At 36.5% G+C, this 22356-nt stretch overlaps 1 protein-coding gene and 1 pseudogene across 1 annotated transcript; both read right to left on the reverse strand.

Moving 5' to 3' along the window:
• Positions 1-6: 6 nt before the first annotated feature.
• On the reverse strand, positions 7-4180 carry LOC120148763 (protein phosphatase 2C 56-like). The gene is made up of 5 exons (XM_039161788.1): positions 3698-4180; positions 1257-1544; positions 1013-1118; positions 581-934; positions 7-248 (listed from the first exon to the last, which is right to left on the reverse strand). Exons 1-4 carry the CDS (start codon positions 4172-4174, stop codon positions 624-626), a joined length of 1182 nt encoding a protein of 393 aa, XP_039017719.1. The 5' UTR covers positions 4175-4180; the 3' UTR covers positions 7-248; positions 581-623.
• Positions 4181-19634: 15454 nt separating this feature from the next.
• LOC120148747 lies at positions 19635-21178 on the reverse strand (annotated as a pseudogene).
• Positions 21179-22356: the final 1178 nt, after the last annotated feature.

The raw sequence follows: 22356 nt of genomic DNA on the forward strand, positions 1-22356 counted from the left end.
TAATCCGGAACCCAAGAATACTATTACTAGACGAGGCGACTAGAGCTCTCGACGTGCAATCTGAACAAGTAGTCCAAGAAGCATTGGATCGAATCATGACAGGAAAGACCACAGTTGTGATCGCCCATCGGCTCAACACGATAAAAGAAGTTGACTCAATCGCATTTGTTGCCGATGGAAAGGTGGTGGAGCGAGGCACCTATGCCCAGCTCAAGAACCAGCAAGGAGCATTTTCCAAGCTTGCAGACCTTCAAGCATAATCGTACTTGTTAGCTCTTTCAAAAGCTGGAAATGCCATCCCCACTAGCTAGCACGTGCTTGGTTATATATATATATAAATGCATAGAATTGTACTAAACTTCGCTGTAATGATATCAAAACGTGGGGAAACTGGTTATATATATATATAAATACAACTCAAACATGCATAAAGAGTAGTTAAATGGTGGAATTTTGAAAAGCAAAAATTAAATAAAAATTCAAATAAAATAAATAATATACACGTCATTTTATATCCTGACCAAACCTGTTAAAAGTGAGGATTGGACTTTAGTAGGTAGAGAAGAAGGAGTTGGCTTACGTGGTATAATTGACAGGAAAGAATGGTTATTCTCCTTCAATGTTCACTGCCGTGGCTGACGTTTCCTCTTTGGTTTTAAATCGACAACGATGATTGATATATTATCAGAACTGTTGCGTCCTAATGCTATCTCGGTAAGATAATCGGCTACCGCTTGAGCAGGAGAACCTCCGTCTGCCGTCGAATACCTGCGCCGCCGTCTTAGCACGCAGCGAGCTACCCCCCCTGCCTCTTCATTGCTCATCACATCCCACAATCCGTCGCTGGCCAGTATCAAACACTCATCCTCATTGCTCCTGGTCATAAAGGTAATCTCGGGTACTGGAATTATCCATGGCCTTAAATACCGATCACCTGAGCATGATTGAACCAGCTTTGACAAGAGCTAAACAGGAAATCCAAATGAAATAGAAATGTAGCGATGGAGAAAACCTATAGCTCGGGACATTGCAAGAACTCCAAATACCCTAGCGCCATTCCAGTTTATGACTCTCCCTCCCTCTCTTTCGATTCTCATGAGCTCGTCCTGTCTATCAGGCTGAAGTAAAGCAGAAAATAAGAGTGAAAAATAAACGCTTATATCTTCTTTAAGAAACAAAGCTTATTACTAGAACATAAAGTATGACAATTAATCGTTTGTAGAACTGTAACAATTACAAACAGTTTTCATAGTTACCTTCTGATCGACAGTCAACGGAATGGTATCAGTTCCCCGGCAAAGCACTGCCCTTGAATCACCACAATTGGATGTAATAATCTGGCAGCCAGATAAAACTGCAACAACAGCAGTTGATCCCACCATTTCGGGTGCGACTGCAGAAGTGTGGACTTCACTGTCAGCTCTCTCAAAGCTTGTGGAAAACGCCGCTTCCCATCTTCTCCGCCACCCAGAATCGTCTACCACTTCACGGCCCCATTCCTCAGCTATCACTCCATGCATCCTCTCCGCACAAAATTTAGCCACCTATCAACCATTGTTGAAGTTAACATGAGAATGAAGGGCGTCAAAAAATAAAAACCATTGTCTTGAGATGCATACCGACAAAGGTACCTTTTCATGCCAGAGAATCAAACTAAAATATTCATCTTATATACTCTTGTATGAATGTTCGACCGGTTGACCAATAAACTTAATCATGCATTCATTTAAGACACATTAAACTGTCCATATAAGTAATAACAAAACTATACAATATTAGCACTTTCTTCAATTGGAGAAGAAAATAAACACAACCACAAACAATTCAAGTTTGTTTAATAAGTCTGAAGATGATGTTGAAATCATGACAATAGCATGAAAGCTATTGTCAAATGTAAAAAAGGAAAAACTGTGACCTACGAATGGCCACAAAGCGGTTCACCAACCCACCGCCCAAACCCTCATTTTTCCTGGTCTTACTCTTTTAATAGAACCGACCAGTCATCGTCCCCATGCTACTACTTCAATGACTAAACATGGGACAACCAAACAAAACATTTGTTCCCACCTACGTTGACTTTTCTTGTTCCCACAATAAGGAATTTCATGATTCCTTGGGGTGGGGCACCCAGGGGAGTATTTAATACCTTGCATCTATCGTTTCAATGGAACGTATTAGCAGTACTTGAGTTGAGCAGCTCGTGAACAATTCGAACTCGAATCGATCAAAACCCTGTTCAAGTTAGATTTGGGTTAACTCAAATTCGAACTCGTTTCGAGGCCTTACAACTTAAATCGAGAAAAAACCTACTCCACTCGATAGATTTTATTTTCTTTATCTTCTAGTAGTTGTCTTTAAAAAATATTCCATTAAAAATTACTTATGTAATAATAAATAATAAATCTATATAGTATTAGTAGGTTTTACCTATAGTTAAAAAACAAAGGTAAAGTTTCAGTAAGTTTAACGAGCACACGTCGAGTCGAAGTTTTTTAACGAGCACAAGTCGAGCAACAATTTTTTTAACAAGCACGAATCGAGTACTGCTCAACATCAAGATCACTTGCTCAGTAAGCACCCTTAGACCGGACAAAATAATAATAGCAATAATAATAGCAATGAGATTATCAATAATAGGTAATTTTATCCAAATTTTCTAATATAGATTCGAATATTTTGATTACCAATTTGATAATTTATACACGTAAATCGTAAATGTCAAATGCAGACATCACCGACGAAAGCCCAGCAGCCACATAATAAAAAAAGTTCCAAATTAAACAAATAATAACTTGGGAACTAAATATATTAATGGCCTTGACTTATTTACAAATGCTAATATATTCTATATGATGTTTGCAATTCTCAGGAACTTAGAGTAGGGTTGTAAACGAAATGAATTGAGCTTGAGTTTTTTGAACTCGACTTAAAAACTTAAAATAGAGTCCGACTCGGCTCAGCTAAAATTTTAATTCGACTTGAACTTAAAATCATAAGCTAAAACTGAAAATAAAAATGTTAAACGTAATTAGATTAAAACTCAAACTTAAACTTAAAACTTAAATTAATAAAAATTTATATTGTATTCTTTAAAATATCAATACGCAAATATTATATTATTAATAATTTATTTTAAAAAAATAAATCTTAATATGTTTCATTTTCAAATTATTTAAAACATTTCGAATCGTGTATTTAATTTCAATACTTAAAAACTCATATCAAATATTTATAAAACTTTAATCAAATCAATCTATAATAACTCTCCCCTAGGGCAGATTTTATTATTGTTATTTCTTTAAAGAAAACAAAACGCTGGACTTCTTTGGGCAGAAAATGATGTGCCGGTTCTTAATGACACGTGTCCAGGAGGAATGCGAAAGGCTAGACCACTAGTGATTGAAAACGTGTCAAAGCATGAAAAAAGAATAATTGTTTATGTCCAATCAATAGTAATATATTTAATTTATTTAAATTAATTTATGCATTTAATATATTTTAATTAAATTCTTATATACAATTATTATTTTGATTCACCGGTGAAGAACACAATGTGGAGGGACTCTCCCGCGCATCTGCCCTCCATTTTCTCTTTATGGAGCCAGCTAATTAATCGTACTTGAACCGGAGATTTGTTTTCCTTAAGAATCGGATAAAAAATGAACTGAAATTCTTAAACGAGTGGAGAATTGATTACCTGTGAACCACCGTGGCCGTCGTAGACTCCGAAAAAGTGGACAGGAGAGATTTCGGCGGCGGTTTTCGAATCGGGAGCCGTACATCCTCCGACGTGATCGCACTTGCGGGACATGAACGCCGGTATAACGGAGATAGCGTCTTCCATCTCCCTCCGTCTCCCGATCACAGAAGTGAACCCCCATGTCATTCCCTTGTTGCTCCTCCCGACGCACTTCTCCCTCACCGTTACCGCCACATCAAGCTCTTCACAAGAAGGCGTGGGGTCGAACAACCTGGGAATCGCGGCCTCCGTGGTTAAAATCTCACCGGAACTCCCGCTCGCGCCGGAGATATCGCCCGAGCTCGTCGTGCTCCTGGACTCCTCCCAGCTGAGAATAGAGGATACGCCCGAGCTGGTTGAAGTCAGGTCTGGTTCGGAGTGTGAGTTGACTCGGTGGACTCGCTGTTCCTCTTGCTCTTCCGGTGGAGGTTCCATGTGACAGTGGAGGAAGATAAAAGATGGAGAAAAATGGACTTCGGGAGGTGATATAAAGAGGGGGAATACCGAAGAGAAATGCGACACGTGTTAGAAATTTGAGTCGGTGTCACACGCATCCTCAACGAATGCAAAAGCTAAATTCTTTTGATCCCTATAAAATACTAAAACTTTAGATTTAATCCTTAAATTTTAATATTTTTTATTTTTATAATAAATAATTAGTTTAAATTATTAAGATCATGGTGTGATAAGATTAATTAATTTTCAACTAGTTCGACATGAAACAAATATAGTTGAAATATAAAATGTTACTATTTTCTTGAGAGTTCGGGTTCGAGTTTCATTGATATTAGTACTTAAGACGTGAATGTTCATTGTTAAAAATTATATTTGAATATATACTATTTTATATTAACCCTAAATTTAAACATAGCAGAGGGACCAAAACCAATATATAACCAGTAATAAAGCCATGGATAAATTACACATTTAGTTTCTAAATTATTAATTTTGGTGTGTTTTGGTACTTAAACTTTCAATTTTAAAAAAAATTATAAAATTTTTTTTTTATTTTATTTTAGTACTTTCACTATTAAAAACTTTAGTTTTTGTTTCATTTAAGTATTCCCGTTAAAAATTAAAATTAAATTTTGAAAAAAACATTGAAAGTTTAGGTAATAAATGGAATAAAATGATATTTTAGGTATTAGACGCGTTAAGTTTTAATGGCGTGGTACTAAAATGAAATGAAAAACTAAAAATTAGGTATATAACAGAAAAAACTAATAGATTAGGTACTAAACACGAAATTTACCCAAAATATTGAGTCGTACTCACTATCTTTTATGTTTAATCGCTACGTGGCGTTCTTCGACGATGCCACGCTGGTACCGCAGGACATGGTAGACCTCCACGAACAAACCATTAATCGGTGGGGACACAAGAGCTACTGTACACACAACGGGGATACTCACCAGAAACTCCCTGCACCAGCAGGTCATTGAATGACGTGTCGAAAACCCGAATGTTTCGATTGTTGACATGGCAATTTCTATCGGTTTGATTGGGCGTTCGGCGATCGGTTACAAAGCGCCCTTAACTGTTTCCTCGCATTGGATCCCAGATTGCAAATATGCCCGGGAATCTAAGGTTCGTCGTCAGGTGGGTCCCAACCATTCTTTTAAAAACGAAACTACGTGGTGGTTAGGAACAGATACCGGGGCCCACTTATTAGTAGGAATTAGACTCTAGGACAGTAGAGTTGTAGGTTGAAAAAGCGGAGTTTTCAATTTTGCTGAATAATCACAGGAAGCTACTGTGAAAGGGCCACGTCACATGAGCTAGCTTTCAAATAGAGCATTAATGATTTAATTGTGAACTACATTTTGGGTAAACTACAAATTTCATCACTCATTTTAATTTCACTTCAATTTTGATCATTAAAGTTTATATTTTAATTTACGCATCAAATTTTTTATTCACTCTTATTTTAGTCACTCGAATATATTAAATCGTAAATGGAATGACGACATAGCAACCACATATGTTGATGTAAAGTATTTCTATCGACATGTAATCGATGTGCATCTATATTATTTTCTCCTTTTTCTCTCTTTTTTATCATATCGTATCCCTATAAAGATAAAAGTCGTACAATTCCATTATTGTGTCATGTCGGTACTACAATTATTATTCTTTGATGTCTTCTTAAAATATCAACGAGCTTGTTTTATTGTCTTTCATCACTCCATCGATTTAGAATATACCTAATCACTTTATAATTCATAAAACTTAAACTTAAAACTCATGAAATCTCTAACCACTTTTATCTAGAATATCCACCAGTTGATTAACACGAAATCAATATACAACTTTGCATCCTCCTTCTCCACCTCTTAATTTTTAAGATTTGAAAGAAGATGTTCCACCATTTAGAGATCAAAGAACATTCGAAATTAGAGGGTTCTGTACAAAAAAATAAATTTTGGGGTTATTTTATAATTTTTAAAAAAAATAATTCAATCATAATAATGTTGTTAAATATTTAACGTCATAATGATTAAAATAAGAGTAAATTAAAAGTTTAATAATTAAAATATGAGTAAAAAAATTTAGTGGTGAAATTTAGAATTTACCCTTACATTTTTGGGTCAAGTACACAAATGGTCCCCCTATTATATGGTACTATTTTATTAAGTCTCTTGACTATTAAAAGTTACAAATATTCTTTGACTATATAGTGTTGTTTTATTAAGTCCCTCAACTATTAAAAGTTATAAAATGGTCACTTGATTTTCATTATGTCCCAAATTTATATTTTTCTGTTAAAATATTGATGTATTCTCAACTGAACGTTAACATACTGACTGTGATACAATAAAATTTGATTATAGAATCTCAAATGACTATCATATCTCAACCATCATATTAACATCCAACTTAGACAACCGCCAATTCTTTGACGTAAATGATGAGTTTGGAACATAATGAATAGTCGTGAGATGATTTTAAAATTTTAATAATCGATGGACTTAATAAAATATCATTCTATAGTCGGATGACTATTTTGTAACTTTTAATAGTCAATGAATTTAATAAAATAATAGCTGTAATCGAGACTATTTGTGTATTTTACCCTAAATTTACTTACCTATTTGTAAAATAGTTTCCCACTAAAAAAAATCGAATTGAACTTTATTTAAATAATTTATAAATTCAAAAATAATGATCATTAAATTATTATATTATTTAACTTATAATTAGCATCTATATTTGAATTACAAACAAAAGGTTGGGAGAGAGATGGTGATGCAAGCCAAAAAGAGAGATCGTAGGACCCCCTCGAGAAAATAGAGAAGTTCACGCAAATGGAATCGATCAGATCAGATCAAACGGCACTCCGATGGAACGAACTCAGCAATGAGAATCAACACGTGTGTACGGCGGCCCGCCCCCACGTTCCGCCACACCGCGACACATACTCATCCCTCCATTTTTTGTCGCACGGATATTTTCGATTCGAAAAGAAGGTAAAAAAGGCGTTGCGGAAGAGATTCCGTCAAAAATGGATGACCAAATTTTCTTTCTCTTCTCTTCTCTCTCACCCTATTTTCTTCTGTCACTATTGCATTGGCTGCGCTTTCAAATCTCGAACCGACAGAGCGACGCTTAGGTGGAGACTATTGAGGCGATGTTGTTTCGGCGACGGCAATTGGGGGATGAGTAATCAGGTAAGATTGTGTGCCATTGTTGTCTGCTTTGATTACTGCACTTTCCTGCTTGGCGCACCTTTTTTTCCACTATTAGATTGCTTGCTTTACTTGCTCTCTAATTACCTTCTTTTGTGTTTATCCAAATTTCATGTGTCTATGAGAGTGAGATAGAATGAGAGTAGCCAGAGAGTAAGAAACAGATAATGAGATTGTTTTAAAACTTTAATCTCTCCATTGACAAGAAATTGCTTGTACTAAGACACCAAACCACAATTTTCACATTGATTTATGCATGCAAATAATCCCTTGATTTGGAATCCTAACCTGGTAGCTGAGAATCAGATTTCTCTTCTGACAGTTCACTGGCAACCAGCTTTGCTCTTCGATCTACAACTTCAAATAAATCTGGAATACAATGGAAATTTACCTTCAATTACTATCAATCATTAGAAAGGAAATGTAGGCGACACTTTTACAGATGGTTGGCCAGCATTGCCTAGAGTCCAAACATTTTAGAAACTATATCACGAGCATCAAAATCAACCCATAATATAGAGTCTAAACATTCACAATCTCAAGCTATCTATCAGATGCAGGTCTACTTATACTAGAGAACAGATCAAGATTCCTATCTAATTTCCCAACTCTGCGTGATGGCCATAATAAAATGGCAAACAAACCGCATATGTTTTGGCTCATAAATTTCATAACAAACAACCATAAATTTCATAACAGTACATCAAAAGGGTATCGAAGAGAACACACCTATAAAAAAAAATCGATACCAATTAAGCCTTACGCTTCCCACGGTCAGAAGTACTAGGTCCAATGGAATGGAAAGCTAAAATAATAACATTATGTAACATGGATTCCAAATAACTAAACAAAAACACATTTTAAAGTAACGGTCAAAGTCAACAATAAAAAGGTCAACGGTCAAAAGTCAACCGTTAAAGTCAACGGATTGGATTAGTCAACGGGTTGAGCCAATCAACGAGTCAGATTATCAACAGGTCGGTCGGATGATCGGTTCGATCCAAGGGTTGATGACATGTTCAGTCGGTTCAAAACGCACCAAAATTTCCAGAAAATTAATTCAAAGCACAAGAAACAAGTCGATTTATGGAAACAACGTTAGAAAATGTGTTACTTAACGAAACCCGAAACTATTTCCTCCCGATAATGCCAACGTCGGTTGCAAACGAAAAATGGTGACTACTGGACAAACGGGCACGACAAATGAAAAACGGGATATCGGAGGTGTAACCCACAGCCAACGGATCGACGAACAAAATGAATTAAAGCCAAAAGCGATACTTACGTTTTGTTTTGAACAGAGAGAGAGAGAGAGAGAGACTAAGGCACGATCGGGTGTTCAGTAGGAAAATGAGAGAAATGTGAAGGATTTACGTTTTAAACCCACCTAGGGGCATATTATGCCTTAAGCCCCTTAACTGATAAGAAATTACAAATAACAGAAATATTTTGAAACATTTCAGTTAGACAAAAAGAAAGAGATGTTACACTGAATCGAATTGAAAGAGAAGAGTCCATACTTCGGCAACTTTGGACCACGAAGCATAGATTTTACCAACAAATAGTTGGTCTAGTGGGATGAATCTTGATTGCGAATGGAGTAAACTGGGTTGAGAGTGCCGCTTTTACCTCTATAATATCCAATTTAAATTAGTCGTGACAATTTATTTACATTTAATTTTATATAATTTTTTTAAATTATCATTTGACATTGAACGTTCACATTCTCGGTATTCTTGGTGTTCAAACCCAAAATCTCAATGAGTAACAACAATTTCTTTACCACTAAAATCGCTTGGTTCGTGGGCATTTATTTATTATTATATATAAAAGGTTTGTAAAAAACACGTTTGGAAATAATACCTCAACTCTTATCAATTAACCATTTTAGTACACTACATTTATACAATTCTAATACGTCAGTTAACATACTAACTGACTTCCAACTAACTGCTAACTAATTAACAAACTTGCTAACTAACTCTCAACTTCCAACACTCCCCCTCAAGTTGGTAGTCCAAAGACATCTTTGACTCCCAACTTGGAAATTAAATACTCATGCTGTCGAGCTCCCAAAGCTTTGGTTAGAACATCTGCTAATTGATTTACTGTTGGAACATAAGTTGTGCTGATCACTCATTCTTGTATTTTTTCTCGGATGAAATGGCAGTCTATTTCTATATGCTTTGTCCTCTCATGAAAGACTGGGTTTGCCGCTATTTGCAGTGTCGCCTTGCTATCATTAAAGTCTGACTGGTTGGAGATCCTTTACACCCAATTCTAATAACAGACCTCTTAGCCAAACAATTTCAGCCACGAATAATAGGTGGAAATGGAGAATCGCCTTGAGTAAAGAGAGCAATCTCTCGATGTATGACAACTGTCGTTTCAGTGTCAAAATAAATTCCTTTTTCTCAATTAATAAATAAGGAGATACGTGGTATAGAGAAATAAGGGTCGAATCCTCAGGGACTTAGAAAATCACAAATTTATGTTTGAATGGTTTTTAACCAGGCGAAAAATAGTAAAATGGGGGGGTTTGCAATATGAGATTTAAATGGTAAAAATATGGTAAAAATCGCCTTAAGCTTCGCTTTGATTCAATTTCCTTTATATCATCGAATAAGATTTTCTCTTCGGGATTCACGTCGGTTACTTTGTCTACAATGGCTATCCCCGTGACTCTATCTTGTATACCGAACACCCAAGACAATCTTTGATTCTGGCTTCGATAATTGATTCTAACGACATAAATTGTCGTAGATCAATTACCGTTTAAGTTCGTAGCGTCCGACTCAGATTGTTGCTTCTATAACCGTCAATTCCGATCTCAATTCCCTCTTGGCGAAACTATCTCGTCAAGTGTGTTCCCAGGAAGTCGAATTGCTTTCTATAAGCCGAATCTTCCTCCCACACATTTAATCGCAACAACCTCTTGACCAAAGTCAATCTTTGATTTTGAAAACGGTTTTGATTTTGAAAAATAAGCGTAGAGATTGAGAGAGATATTCCGAAGATATTAAGGGAGCGTTTCAATTCTCCCGTTGGAATTGAATCATCGCGACAACTCTCGGCTTTTGAAAAGTTTAGTTAAGCATGACAAAAGTCATACTTAGCATTTTGAAAACAAAGCTTGAAAATAAAAGAAAAAAAGGAAAAACTTGAAAAGTAAAAAGAGAAAACTTTAATAAAACTAGAGAGAAAAGAATAATGTAATTTTAGTGATGATTTTAGGCTTACCCCAAGTGGGTATTTATAGCCTCTCAAAGCCTAAAGGATAAGCAAAGAAAATAATAAAATAATACAAAAGAAATTGTTTTAAATTTAAATTCAAACTTAAACTAGTCTCCTAATGCAACTCTACTCGTCAATCTTCCAGAAGGCATGCGGATGAAGTCTTCTAGAAACCACCGCTGACTGGACCTTCTAGAAACTACCACGTCAGACGCGTCGTGCCCAGAGTCGTGCCCATGTCTCCAGCCGTGACCAAATAATAAAAAAATGCAGAATTCGCCTGTTTTGTCACAAATTCTAGAAAGTAAGAACCTGCACGAAAATAGGCATAACACAACCAAATCAACAGTAATAACTCCACAAAATCGAAGAAATAACGAGCAAAGATTAACTATTCTAAACACTCATCAAATTCCCCCTCACTTATCTCATGCTTGTCCTCAAGTATGATTAACCAAATCAGTCAAAAACTTCATTAAACGTGTTTTTTGTCAGTTTCACATTCAAGGAAGCAAGGTAGATACCACAATAACTATTTAAGTCAAGAAATCAATCAATTGAACATCACCAATTGGAGTAAGTCAAGTGCAATTGTAATATCCATTCATTCATTAATCTCAATGCTCATAACTCAACACCTTACCGGGATTCACTCAAATCACTCGATGTGTTTGGGGTAAAGAAACTCTCAATGTCAGAATTGACATAGTATTACCATAAGCCGCAAGTAAATCAAATTTCCACTACTAATAAACAAAATGCATAATCAAAGGGTCTTTTATTGGTTGTAACGGGGCTTAGGTAAATGTGGGAAAAGGCTAAAATTCAAGGCAAGGAACTAACAAATAATAATCTCAACTCCATCAAACATTAAGCACACAATATAAAAAGACACTCAAACAACAAATTTCTTGTAGAAATGCATTTTTTTTTTTTTTTCACACTTTTGTTGTTTTGTTTTCCATTTTCTTCTTTCATGTCTTTTTTTGTCTTTTTCTTTAAACAACTTTTTTTTCGAACTGCTGTTTTTTCTTCTTCTTTATTTCATTCAACATTTTTTTTCGATGGAGAATACAACCGTAAATTATTCACTTGCCCTGAAAAAGGTAGAAAAGAGGGTTAAATAAAAAGGCTTGGATTTATGAATATGGTGAAACAAAGAAACGGGAATAAGCTCAAAAGTTGTTAGCTAAGGGGAAAATGCATATGTAGGCTTTTAGTGGGAAACGAAATGGTTAATCCTAAGGTGCCCAAATCATCTTTAAGCATCATGTTCATGTGTATCTCTACAGTATTAACATGCAGGTTCTAGAATACCAATGCCAAATTCGACACACTCAATCCAACAAAAGAGAGCGAAAATAATATACTCGTTAAAGCTCAAATCTCACCAAATGTTTCATGCATTGAGCTAATCACATTTCAACCAACAAAGTCATGGAATATCACAAAACACCAACTTATCACAATTCATACTATTCTCTATCAAGAACGTCCTAACTTAAATAATCATGTGTTCCCAAACAAGCATAGCATTCCAAAATTTTCAACAAGACAAAGACAATCAATGAAATTTTCGACAAATCCAACCAACACATACTAGCATCGAAACATAAAGATAATCAAAGGGAAATTCATCTTACACTCTATTCCCCCTTACTTAAAGCGTTTACCTCAAAACGAAAATTAAAGTGCAAGAGAAAAAATTAGAGTATCCTCGGATTTCATGTCGATTTTGCGTGCGCACTGTCATGGAGTAGAGAGGAGCGGGTGGCGTGGAACTCGTTACCAAAGGCGTAGGGTTAGTGATGATGTCGGCGGTGAGGAGAAGAAGGGGGAAGGTTTTGTGTTTATTTGGGATGCCTATCGAGTTGATGGGTTTAAGTTTGGTTTCTGCCGTGGGGTGTCTGAATTGAAAGTAAATGGGGTTTTTTTTTGTGGATAAGGGGAGTTTAAAAATTAAAAGGTGATAGAGATAGGGATGGTGGGGTCCATGGTAAAGGAAATTGAAAGAGAAAGAATTGAGGAATGGTGGGCGACAGAAAGATAACAAAAAGAGGAAAGAATTTTCAAATGAGTTTTGCTAACATGCGCTGACCTTCAAAGGGTTGTACTAACGTGCACTGTTTAATGAAACAGTCCGCACGGGTCTTTCCTGTTCCACTGTTCTGCATTTTTTTTACCACTGCTCTAGGGTTTCGAAATTAGCACTATTCGACTGAAATTTTTGCAATTCTTCGTCATTTAAGTTTGAATAAAATTATTCGATTCCTGTAAAAATAAAAAAAAATTAAATTAAACATGCTTGAATGAATAAAAATAAATGAACAAAAAGTAAAGATAAAAATAAAAATATACGGAATTGAACTATGGGTTGTCTCCATGAAGTGTTTTGTTTAACGTCGTTAGCTCGACGACCTGATTCAGACTACAGGTTTCGTGACAGACACTTCCACTTCATTCACTTTTACCAACTAAGAAATTCTTTATGAGAAATTCAAAAATTCTCATAAAGATTTCTTCGGATTTTTTCCAAATTAAAATTCTTGTCGAAAAGAATGTTCGTCAAAACATCTTTTTACCAAAAATTGATTCTTCAACAATTCATCGATGGTTTCGACATAATTTTGGTGCCTGCAAAAGGGAAAGTGATTCTTTAGTGTTTAAAGGAGTTAAGATCAAATTCGAATCAACAAATGAAATATTTTTAACTCCCTTATGTCGTCTTTTTATCATCCGATTCCTTGCATAAATAATCAAACAAAGTTAGATTCATCATTAACAGGTTTAATTATGCCAACAAAATTAATATTATGCACGTTATCCGGATATCTCATTGCTTTATAAACATCAAACTTTATGATCTCACCGTCGAATTCTATAGTAAGAATACCGCTGCGAACGTCAATTTTTGCATTTGTCGTGCTTAGAAATGAACGCCGAGAGGATTTCAGAACCAATGTTGCTACGATATTTTTCCATATCAATCACATAAAAATCAGCAAAAAAATTAAGTTTTCTACCTCTACTAGAACATTTCTATGAGTCCTTCAGGATAATAATTGATTTGTCGGCTAGCTGAACTGCAACCTCGTCTCCTTCACAGGCTTGGTGGAAATTAAATATAGACGGAGAGGCATTACATTGATAGAGGCACCTAGATCGCACATAGCTTTCTTGATTTTAATCGCACCAATTTTACAAGGTATTGAAAAACATACCTTGGTCTTATACTTCGGTGGAAGCGTCGTGGAAAACTGCTGAGATGTTCGCACCTAAATCCACTTTCTCGACCCCGGTAAGTTTCCTTTTAGTCGTACAGAGATCCTTCAAAAAACGGCAATACCTTGGAACTTTCTGGATAACCTCAAAGGAGAGGTTTGTTAACTTCCACCTTCTGAAGTACGTCTAATATTCATTTTTCTCGGCTTTTTATCCTTTTTGACTAACCTCGATGGAAAAGGTGATGGCACGTCATAGGGAGATGGCGTCGAATCGTCCATTTGTTCTTCATCATTCTTTTTCTGGGATCTTGTGTCAGCAGTCTTCTTCTCTTTTTGGACTGCTTGGTTGATGGAATAGGTGGCGCCACTATTGTACCACTCCGAAGAGTGATGAAACTGACGTTCTCCCTCGGGTTTACTTAGTTTGAGACGAAAGCTTACCTTGTGATTCCATGCGACTTACGGTTTGAGCCAGTTGGCTCATTGCTTGTCTAACTCTTGTAAGTGGGCTTCGGTGCGATTCTAAAACTTTTCATGCTAAAGCGCTAACCTCTCGACAATTGATTCTAGTGATGTCTTCTGCGGCTGTTGTTATGGTGGAGGTGGTCTCAATTGATAGCTTGATTTTGGTCTTGGGTTCTGAGCATAGCTGAAATTCGGATGATCCCTCCATCCTGGGTTGTATGTATTGCCGTAGGGATATAAGCTCTTTGGGGAGGTCCGAGAAATTCTTGACTGCATTGACTTGAGATGTTGTGTCATCTTGAATCAGGGACAATCGTCTGTCGGATGATCAAGCAATACATATATTCCACATACTCGTTTTGCCATATCTTTCCTGAAACAAGAGAGTTTACGACTTCAGTTAGCTTATCGATTTTATTTTCTAAGGAATATGAACTTATCTCATTAACCCTTCGAGAAGGTTCATTATTTGTGCGAAATTATTGGGAATTTGCAGCCATCGTCGATATAAGTCTCTAGCCTCAGTAGGAGTCATATTCACCAAGGCTCCCCTGGCCGCATCAATCATCTTCATTTCCAGGGGAGATAATCCTTCATAAAAGTATTGAAGGAGTGTTTGTTCAGTTAACCCATGTTGTGGGCAACTAGAACATAACTTCTTAAACCGCTCCCAGTAGTCGTAGAGTGACTCTCCATCAAACTGCTTGATTCCAAGTATTCTCCTTCGTAATTCACTTACTTTTGCCACAGAGAAAAACCTGCTAACCTCGATGGAAAAGGTGGTGGCACGTCATAGGGAGATGGCGTCGAATCGTCCATTTGTTCTTCATCATTCTTTTCTAGGATCTTGTGTCAGCAGTCTTCTTCTCTTTTTGGACTGCTTGGTTTGATGGAATAGGTGGCGCCACTATTGTACCACTCCGAAGAGTGATGAAACTGACGTTCTCCCTCGGGTTTACTTCAGTTTGAGACGAAAGCTTACCTTGTGATTCCATGCGACTTACGATTTGAGCCAGTTGGCTCATCTGCTTGTCTAACTCTTGTAAGTGGGCTTCGGTGCGATTCTGAAACTTTTCATGCAAAAGCGCTAACCTCTCGACAATTGATTCTAGTGATGTCTTCTGCGGCTGTTGTTATGGTGGAGGTGGTCTCAATTGATAGCTTTGATTTGGTCTTGGGTTCTGAGCATAGCTGAAATTCGGATGATCCCTCCATCCTGGGTTGTATGTATTGCCGTAGGGATTATAAGCTCTTTGGGGAGGTCCCGGGAAATTCATGACTGCATTGACTTGAGATGTTGCATCATCTTGAATCAGTGGACAACCGTCTGTCGGATGATCAGGCAATACATATATTCCACATACTCGGTTTTGCCATATCTTTCCTGAAACAAGAGAGTTTACGACTTCAGTTAGCTTATCGATTTTATTTTCTAAAGAATATGAACTTATCTCATTAACCCTTCGAGAAGGTTCATTATTTGTGCGAAATTGTTGGGAATTTGCAGCCATCGTCGATATTAAGTCTCTAGCCTCAGTAGGAGTCATATTCACCAAGGCTCCACCACTGGCTGCATCAATCATCTTCATTTCCAGGGGAGATAATCCTTCATAAAAGTATTGAAGGAGTGTTTGTTCAGTTAACCCATGTTATGGGCAACTAGAACATAACTTCTTAAACCGCTCCCAATAGTCGTAGAGTGACTCTCCATCAAACTGCTTGATTCCAAGTATTCTCCTTCGTAATTCACTTACTTTTACCGCAGAGAAAAACCTGTCAAGAAAAAGATGAGTCATTTGAGCCCATGTAGTAACAGAATTAGGAGGAAGATAAAATAACCAATCCTTAGCCGAATCAACTAAGGAAAAAGGAAAAGCTCTAAGTTTTATTTGGTCCTCGGTTACTCCCTGTGGCGTCATGCTGGAGCGGACTATGTGGAATTCCTTGAGATATTTGTGTGGATCCTCGTTTGGCAATCCGCGGAATGTAGGGAGGAGAAGAATAAGGCCAGTTTTCAACTGGTATGTAGTTTCGCCTAGGGGAAAATCAATGCTCAAAGGCATTTGTTCAGTAGGTGCCGCGGCTAACTCCGAATAGTAAGTTCGGCCATCAGATTTGTATTACCTGAATTTGATTATTCTTCTAGATTTGATTATTGTCTCATTCTTTCCTGAATTTTCTGTGCGTGGAGTCTCCTAGCTTTAGCTTCGATCTCCGGGTCGTACTCCACTAATGTGCCCGGATTAGTCCTGGTCATAAATCAAAAGCAAACAAAAATTAGTAACTTTGGCGAAGTCCCCGGCAACGGCTCCAATTTGACAACTGTCGTTTCGGTGTCAAAATAAATTCTTTTTTTCTCAATAATATAAGGAGATACGTAGTATAGAGAAATAAGGGTCGAATCCTCAGGGACTTAGAAAATCATAAATTTATGTTTGAATGATTTTTAATCAGGCGAAAAATAGTAAAATAGGGGGTTTGTAATATGAAATTTAAATAGTAAAAGCGAGTAAATAAATTAAATCAATTAAAGTAAAAATAGGATGATGAAGATTGTGAATAAATATGGTAAAATTCGCCTCAAGCTTCGCTTTGATTCAATTTCCTTTAGATCATCGAATAAGATTTTCTCTTCGGGATTCACGTCGGCTACTTTGTCTACAAGGGCTATCCCCGTGACTCTATCTTGTATACCGAACACCCAAGGCAATCTTTGATTCCGGCTTCGATAATTGATTCTAACGACATCAATTGTCATAGATCAATTACCGTTTAAGTTCGTAGCGTCCGACTCAGATTGTTGCTTCTATAACCGTCAATTCCGATCTCAATTCCCTCTTGGCGAAACTATCTCGCCAAGTGTGTTCCCAGGAAGTCAAATTGCTTTCTATAAACCGAATATTCCTCCCACACATTTAATCGCAACAACCTCTTGCCAAAGTCAATCTTTGATTTTGAAAAACGGTTTTATTTTGAAAAATAAGCGCAGAGATTGAGAGAGATATTCCGAATATATTAAGGGAGCGTTTCAATTCTCCCGTTGGAATTGAATCATCGCGACAGCTCTCGGCTTTTGAAAAGTTTAGCTAAACATGACAAAAGTCATACTTAGCATTTTGAAAACAAAGCTTGAAAATAAAAGAAAAAAGGGAAAAACTTGAAAAGTAAAAAGATAAAACTTTAATGAAACTAGAGAGAAAAGAATAATGTAATTTGAGTGATGATTTTAGGCTTACCCCAAGTGGATATTTATAGCCTCTCAAAGCCTAAAGGATAAGCAAAGAAAATAATAAAATAATATAAAAGATAATTGTTTTTAAATTTAAATTCAAACTTAAACTAGTCTCCTAATGCAACTCTACTCGTCAATCTTCTAGAAGGCGTGCGGATGAAGTCTTCTAGAAACCGCCGCTGACTGAACCTTCTAGAAACTGCCACGTCAGACTGTGTCGTGCCCAGAGTCGTGCCCATGTCTCTAGCCGTGACCAAATAATAAAAAAAATACAGAATTCGCCCGTTTTATCGCAAATTCTGGAAAGTAAGGACCTACACGAAAATAGGCATAACACAACCAAATCAACAGCAATAACTCCACAAAATCGAAGAAATAACGAGCAAAGATTAACTATTCTGAACACTCATCAATGTAAGAAGAAGATTCATGACCCATCAACCTTGCTGAAGCGTTCCTTCAGATCTTTCCAAACAAGTGCTGCAGTGGAAGCGAACACCAATCCCGCAGAGAGGTCAGCACTTACCGTGTTCAAAATCTATGAAAGAACGATTGCGTTACACTGATCCCACTGAGGTTGCAATAGTTCAGTGAAATCACCCCGAGCACAGTCACCATCGATGAACCCTGACTTGTTCTTCGCTAGCAATGCAATACGAATCGAGCGGCTCCAGAGATTGTAATTCTCAATTCCCGTTAGCTGATGCGAGACCAGTACAGTCCCAAGCGTATCCGACGGATGAAGGTAGAGAGGGTGCGTGAAATCAATCGATTCCATGGAAACAAAGAAAGAAGGGTGCGGAAAAAAAGGCAAAGAAAAAAAAAACAGAAAAGGTCGAGCCACACGAGACCTTTCCTCTGATACCATGTAAAAAACATGTGTGGAAATAATACCTCAACTCTTATCTATTAACCATTTCAGTACACTACATTATATACAATAATACGTCAGTTAACATACTAACTGACTTCCAACTAACTACTAATTAACAAACTTGCTAACTAACTCTCAACTTCCCAACAGGTTTATATATTTTATTAAATTAATAAAGTAATGACATGTATCATTACCCACTTATGAGTGAATTATAATTAAGTCAAATATATGCTAACATGAGGTTTCAATGCTTTTGTTTTACGTATAGTACCTTTCTATGCTTCTGTTTTTCTCCTCATTGTTTTTATAATTCTTCTCTTAATTTTCGAGATTTATCTCTAAACGGAATAATATCTTCTAATTTATTTTGTTATTAATATATACAATTTAAAAGAATTGTGTTAATCTTAAACTAAGACGAACACAAATCACTTGAAAGGTGATGATTTACCATATCCTAATAAACCCATTTTATCTTTTTACAGTGTAAATAATAAAGATAATAAGATCGTGGTATTTTAGGTAATGGTAAATTTGCAAAATTTCACTAAGTTACAACTTTAGCTAATAAGGGCCTGTTTATTTGCCTCTAATAGAATCGTTCATCATTCAGCGTGTTTGTTTCGTACCTCTGAATAATTCAGTGTTGACTGATTCAGCAAAACAGTGTGAATGATTCAACACAGAAGTACATTATGAATGATTCAGCACAGAAGTCATTATGAATGATTCAGCACAGAAGTACATTATGAATGATTCGAGCCATTATCAAATAGCATGTCACATTCAGAGTTAATTCATACAGAACCTCTGAATTATTCAGCATTTGAATCATTCAGCGCTTAATCATTCTGAAGTAAACAAACAACCCCTAAGTTAATATATCAAAGACTTTAATGTACACTACTCTTTGGTGATCCATGGTTTACTTTTTTTCTTAGGTCCCGTATGGTGTAATTTTTGACGTACTTCTTTCGGTTAGAACACAAATTTAAATTAGATTAGAAGATCTTTCTCGTTTTTGTAATATCTGATCTAAGTTAGATTAATAGATTGGATAACTGTTGGTTATAAAACGAAACAACGAACACTGAAATAACATTGATGAAGCTTACCAAATGCATTACGAACTAGGAACTTTTAGGCAGGAACTGGGATTGCTTGCAAAGGTTCAGCACATCTCACCTTCAAGCTCCCAATCAAAGCAGTTTATAAGAGACCCCAACATCAAATGCAACATCCGGTTTGCCAAAGGTAAACCACATATTCGTCGTCCAGCGCCGAACGGAATGAACCCAAAATCCGTACCTTTGAAATTGATTCTAGACCCCAAAAATCTCTCCGGCGTGAAACTATCCGGGTTCTCCAAATGCTCGGATCCCTTCCGATGGCCCATACGTTAACCAGCAATTGTGAACCCTTCGGAACTTTGAAACCGCAAATGTCAGCATCAGAGCCGGCCCTGCGCGGGACTAACAATGGGGCGGGAGGTACATCCGAAGACTTCTTTGATGATGGCTTGCATATGGTAAGGCGATCTATGTCGGATCTTCGATTGGATTTCCTTTTCCGATTGCTGCTCCAATTCTTTTTTGGCTGTGAATAAAACACGTGGGTTTCGAAGTAATTCCGTCATCGCCCATTCTATTGTGTTTGATGTTGTGTCGGTTCCGCCGACGAATAAGACCTATCACCGAACATGGTTAAATTACGAATCTAAGTAAAAACGTTCTATGATCCGATCTAAAGATAAGAAATTTACTAAAAGCAAATGTATGACTTGAGTTCTGTTAAGCTCCTCGAGACCGTCTTCTACGATGTCGATAAGAGTGTCCAAACATCATTTGACGCAGTAGAATCCTTGGATTTCTTGATTCCAATCTTTCATCGAACATGTCGCCGAAAAGAACAAGCAGCTTCCCGAAATAAACGGTCATCCGGCGCCGTACACCTTGTGGGTCAAGCTTTCTAAGCAAAGGGAAATAGTCAGCCAAATTAGGTACCCCCCGCCTCGTGATTCATATCCGAAACTGTTTTCTTGAATTCTTGAGCATAAGATGAATTCGGATCAACCAAATCTATTGAAAAAATGGTGTTGGACAGCAAGTTAATCGAAGCATCAAAAGCAGCTTGGCCTACGTTAATGGCCTCACCTTTAAGGTAACTTCTGTGAACAGTGCCGATCAGTTCATGAATCTTCTCCCGACGCAGGTACCGGTTAGCATCGAGTTTCAGATTAGAGAAAAGATGGATAACACAGACTTTGCGAAGAGTTCTCCAAAGCGGCGAAACGGGTATAAACGACAGCCCGAAATCGATAGATTGGCAGGCTCGGAGAGCATCGGGAACGGTTCGGTTACAGAACACGAGGTCCTGTTTTGTAGTACTTCTTTTGCGTTGTTTCCGATGAGACGACGACGGTGAATAAGCTGCCGAGTTGGAGACTCATAACGGGGCCATGAATTTGAGCAAGCTTAGCCAATGATCTGTGGGGGTTATCCCCGAGATCCAAGAGATTGCCGACGATTGGCAGCCGCCGTGGACCGGGTGGGAGCTTGCTTTCACTTAATTTACTTCCATTTCTATATGAGTTCAAAGCTCGAACCAGGAAGAAGACAGTCAACAAAAAACATAGCAAGAAACTCGTTAAGAAATCCATCTCTCTCCCCCCCCAACCGAGATTAAACCACCACCACAGCTTTTATTTTTGGTAGGATAAGGTGATCACCCACACAATTTAAAAACCATGTGATACATATCTTATATATGTGACGCTCACTGCATGTATAAATTTTAAGGTAAACTTTGTATTTAGTCATCTAATTATTATTTTAATTTTATTTTAGTCTCTTAATTATTTTTTTTCAAAATCATCACTCACGTTATATTTTAGTTTTATTTTAGTAATTTATTGTTAAAAAAATAATAAAAAATAATGTTAATGTGTCACCATAATATAATGTCATGTTATTATTAAAAAAATATAAAATATCACTTTAGTAGTTTTGATCACTCATTGTTAAAAAATAATGTAAATGATATTGATGTGCCACCATGATAATGTCACGTCATTATTAAAAAGTTAAAAAAAATCACATCAATAATTTTATTAATTTTTTAATGATGGATAATCAAAATGAACTAAAAAAAAATTTTGTGATAATTTTAAAAGATAAATCAGGTGACAAAACAAAACATAAGTGATAGTTGAGTGACTTAATATATAATTTATCCAAGATTTTAAACTAAATAATGCGATATATTTTTTATAGAGATCGTAACGAGTCGATTAAGAATATATATTGGGTGAACTACGCATTTAGTACCTAAACTATTAGTTTTGATCCGTTTTAGTATTTAAATTTTTTATTTTCTCAAAATCATATCTAATGTTTAGTTTTTGTTTCATTATAGTATTCCACAGTCAAAACCTTAACACATTTAGTACCTAACTTATAAGTTTTGGCCCGTGTAGTACTTAAACTTTCAATTTTGAGCAAGGGTACTAAAATGAAATAAAAGCTAAATTTTAGGTATGGTTTTAAAAAAAATAAAAATTCAAATACTAGAATATATGAAAATTTATAATTTAGGTACTAAATACATAATTTACTCATATGTATAGTAAGATTCACTTAATACACAACTTAGTTATTACATATATTTATTTTTATTATTGTCAGAACCGTCTTTGTTGGGCCCTCGGAATTGGGCTTCGACTTAGAAAAAATGGATTGGAGTTGCCACCGACCTTTTTAAAACGAATTTAGGTAGGTCGGACACCATCTTACCTGATCTGCGTTTTACCAGAAATATGTCGGGCTCGGGAGTCGGTTACGGTCAAGGAAGGATTAGCACCCTTGAACCGCCCTTTCGGTACCAATTAATTTATCGTTGTC

Source organism: Hibiscus syriacus, unplaced genomic scaffold, assembly GCF_006381635.1.
Source record: "Hibiscus syriacus cultivar Baekdansim isolate YM2019G1 unplaced genomic scaffold, ASM638163v2 tig00110986_pilon, whole genome shotgun sequence".
NCBI classification, from domain to species: domain Eukaryota; kingdom Viridiplantae; phylum Streptophyta; class Magnoliopsida; order Malvales; family Malvaceae; genus Hibiscus; species Hibiscus syriacus.

Coding starts and splice junctions, on each gene's coding strand:
- LOC120148763 (XM_039161788.1), bottom strand. CDS start 4,174: ATGGAACCTCCACCGGAAGAGCAAGAGGAACAGCGAGTCCACCGAGTC. Junction 1,545..3,697: donor ACGGCCACGGTGGTTCACAG/GTAATCAATTCT, acceptor AATGGTTGATAG/GTGGCTAAATTTTGTGCGGA. Junction 935..1,012: donor TGCAATGTCCCGAGCTATAG/GTTTTCTCCATC, acceptor AATCATGCTCAG/GTGATCGGTATTTAAGGCCA.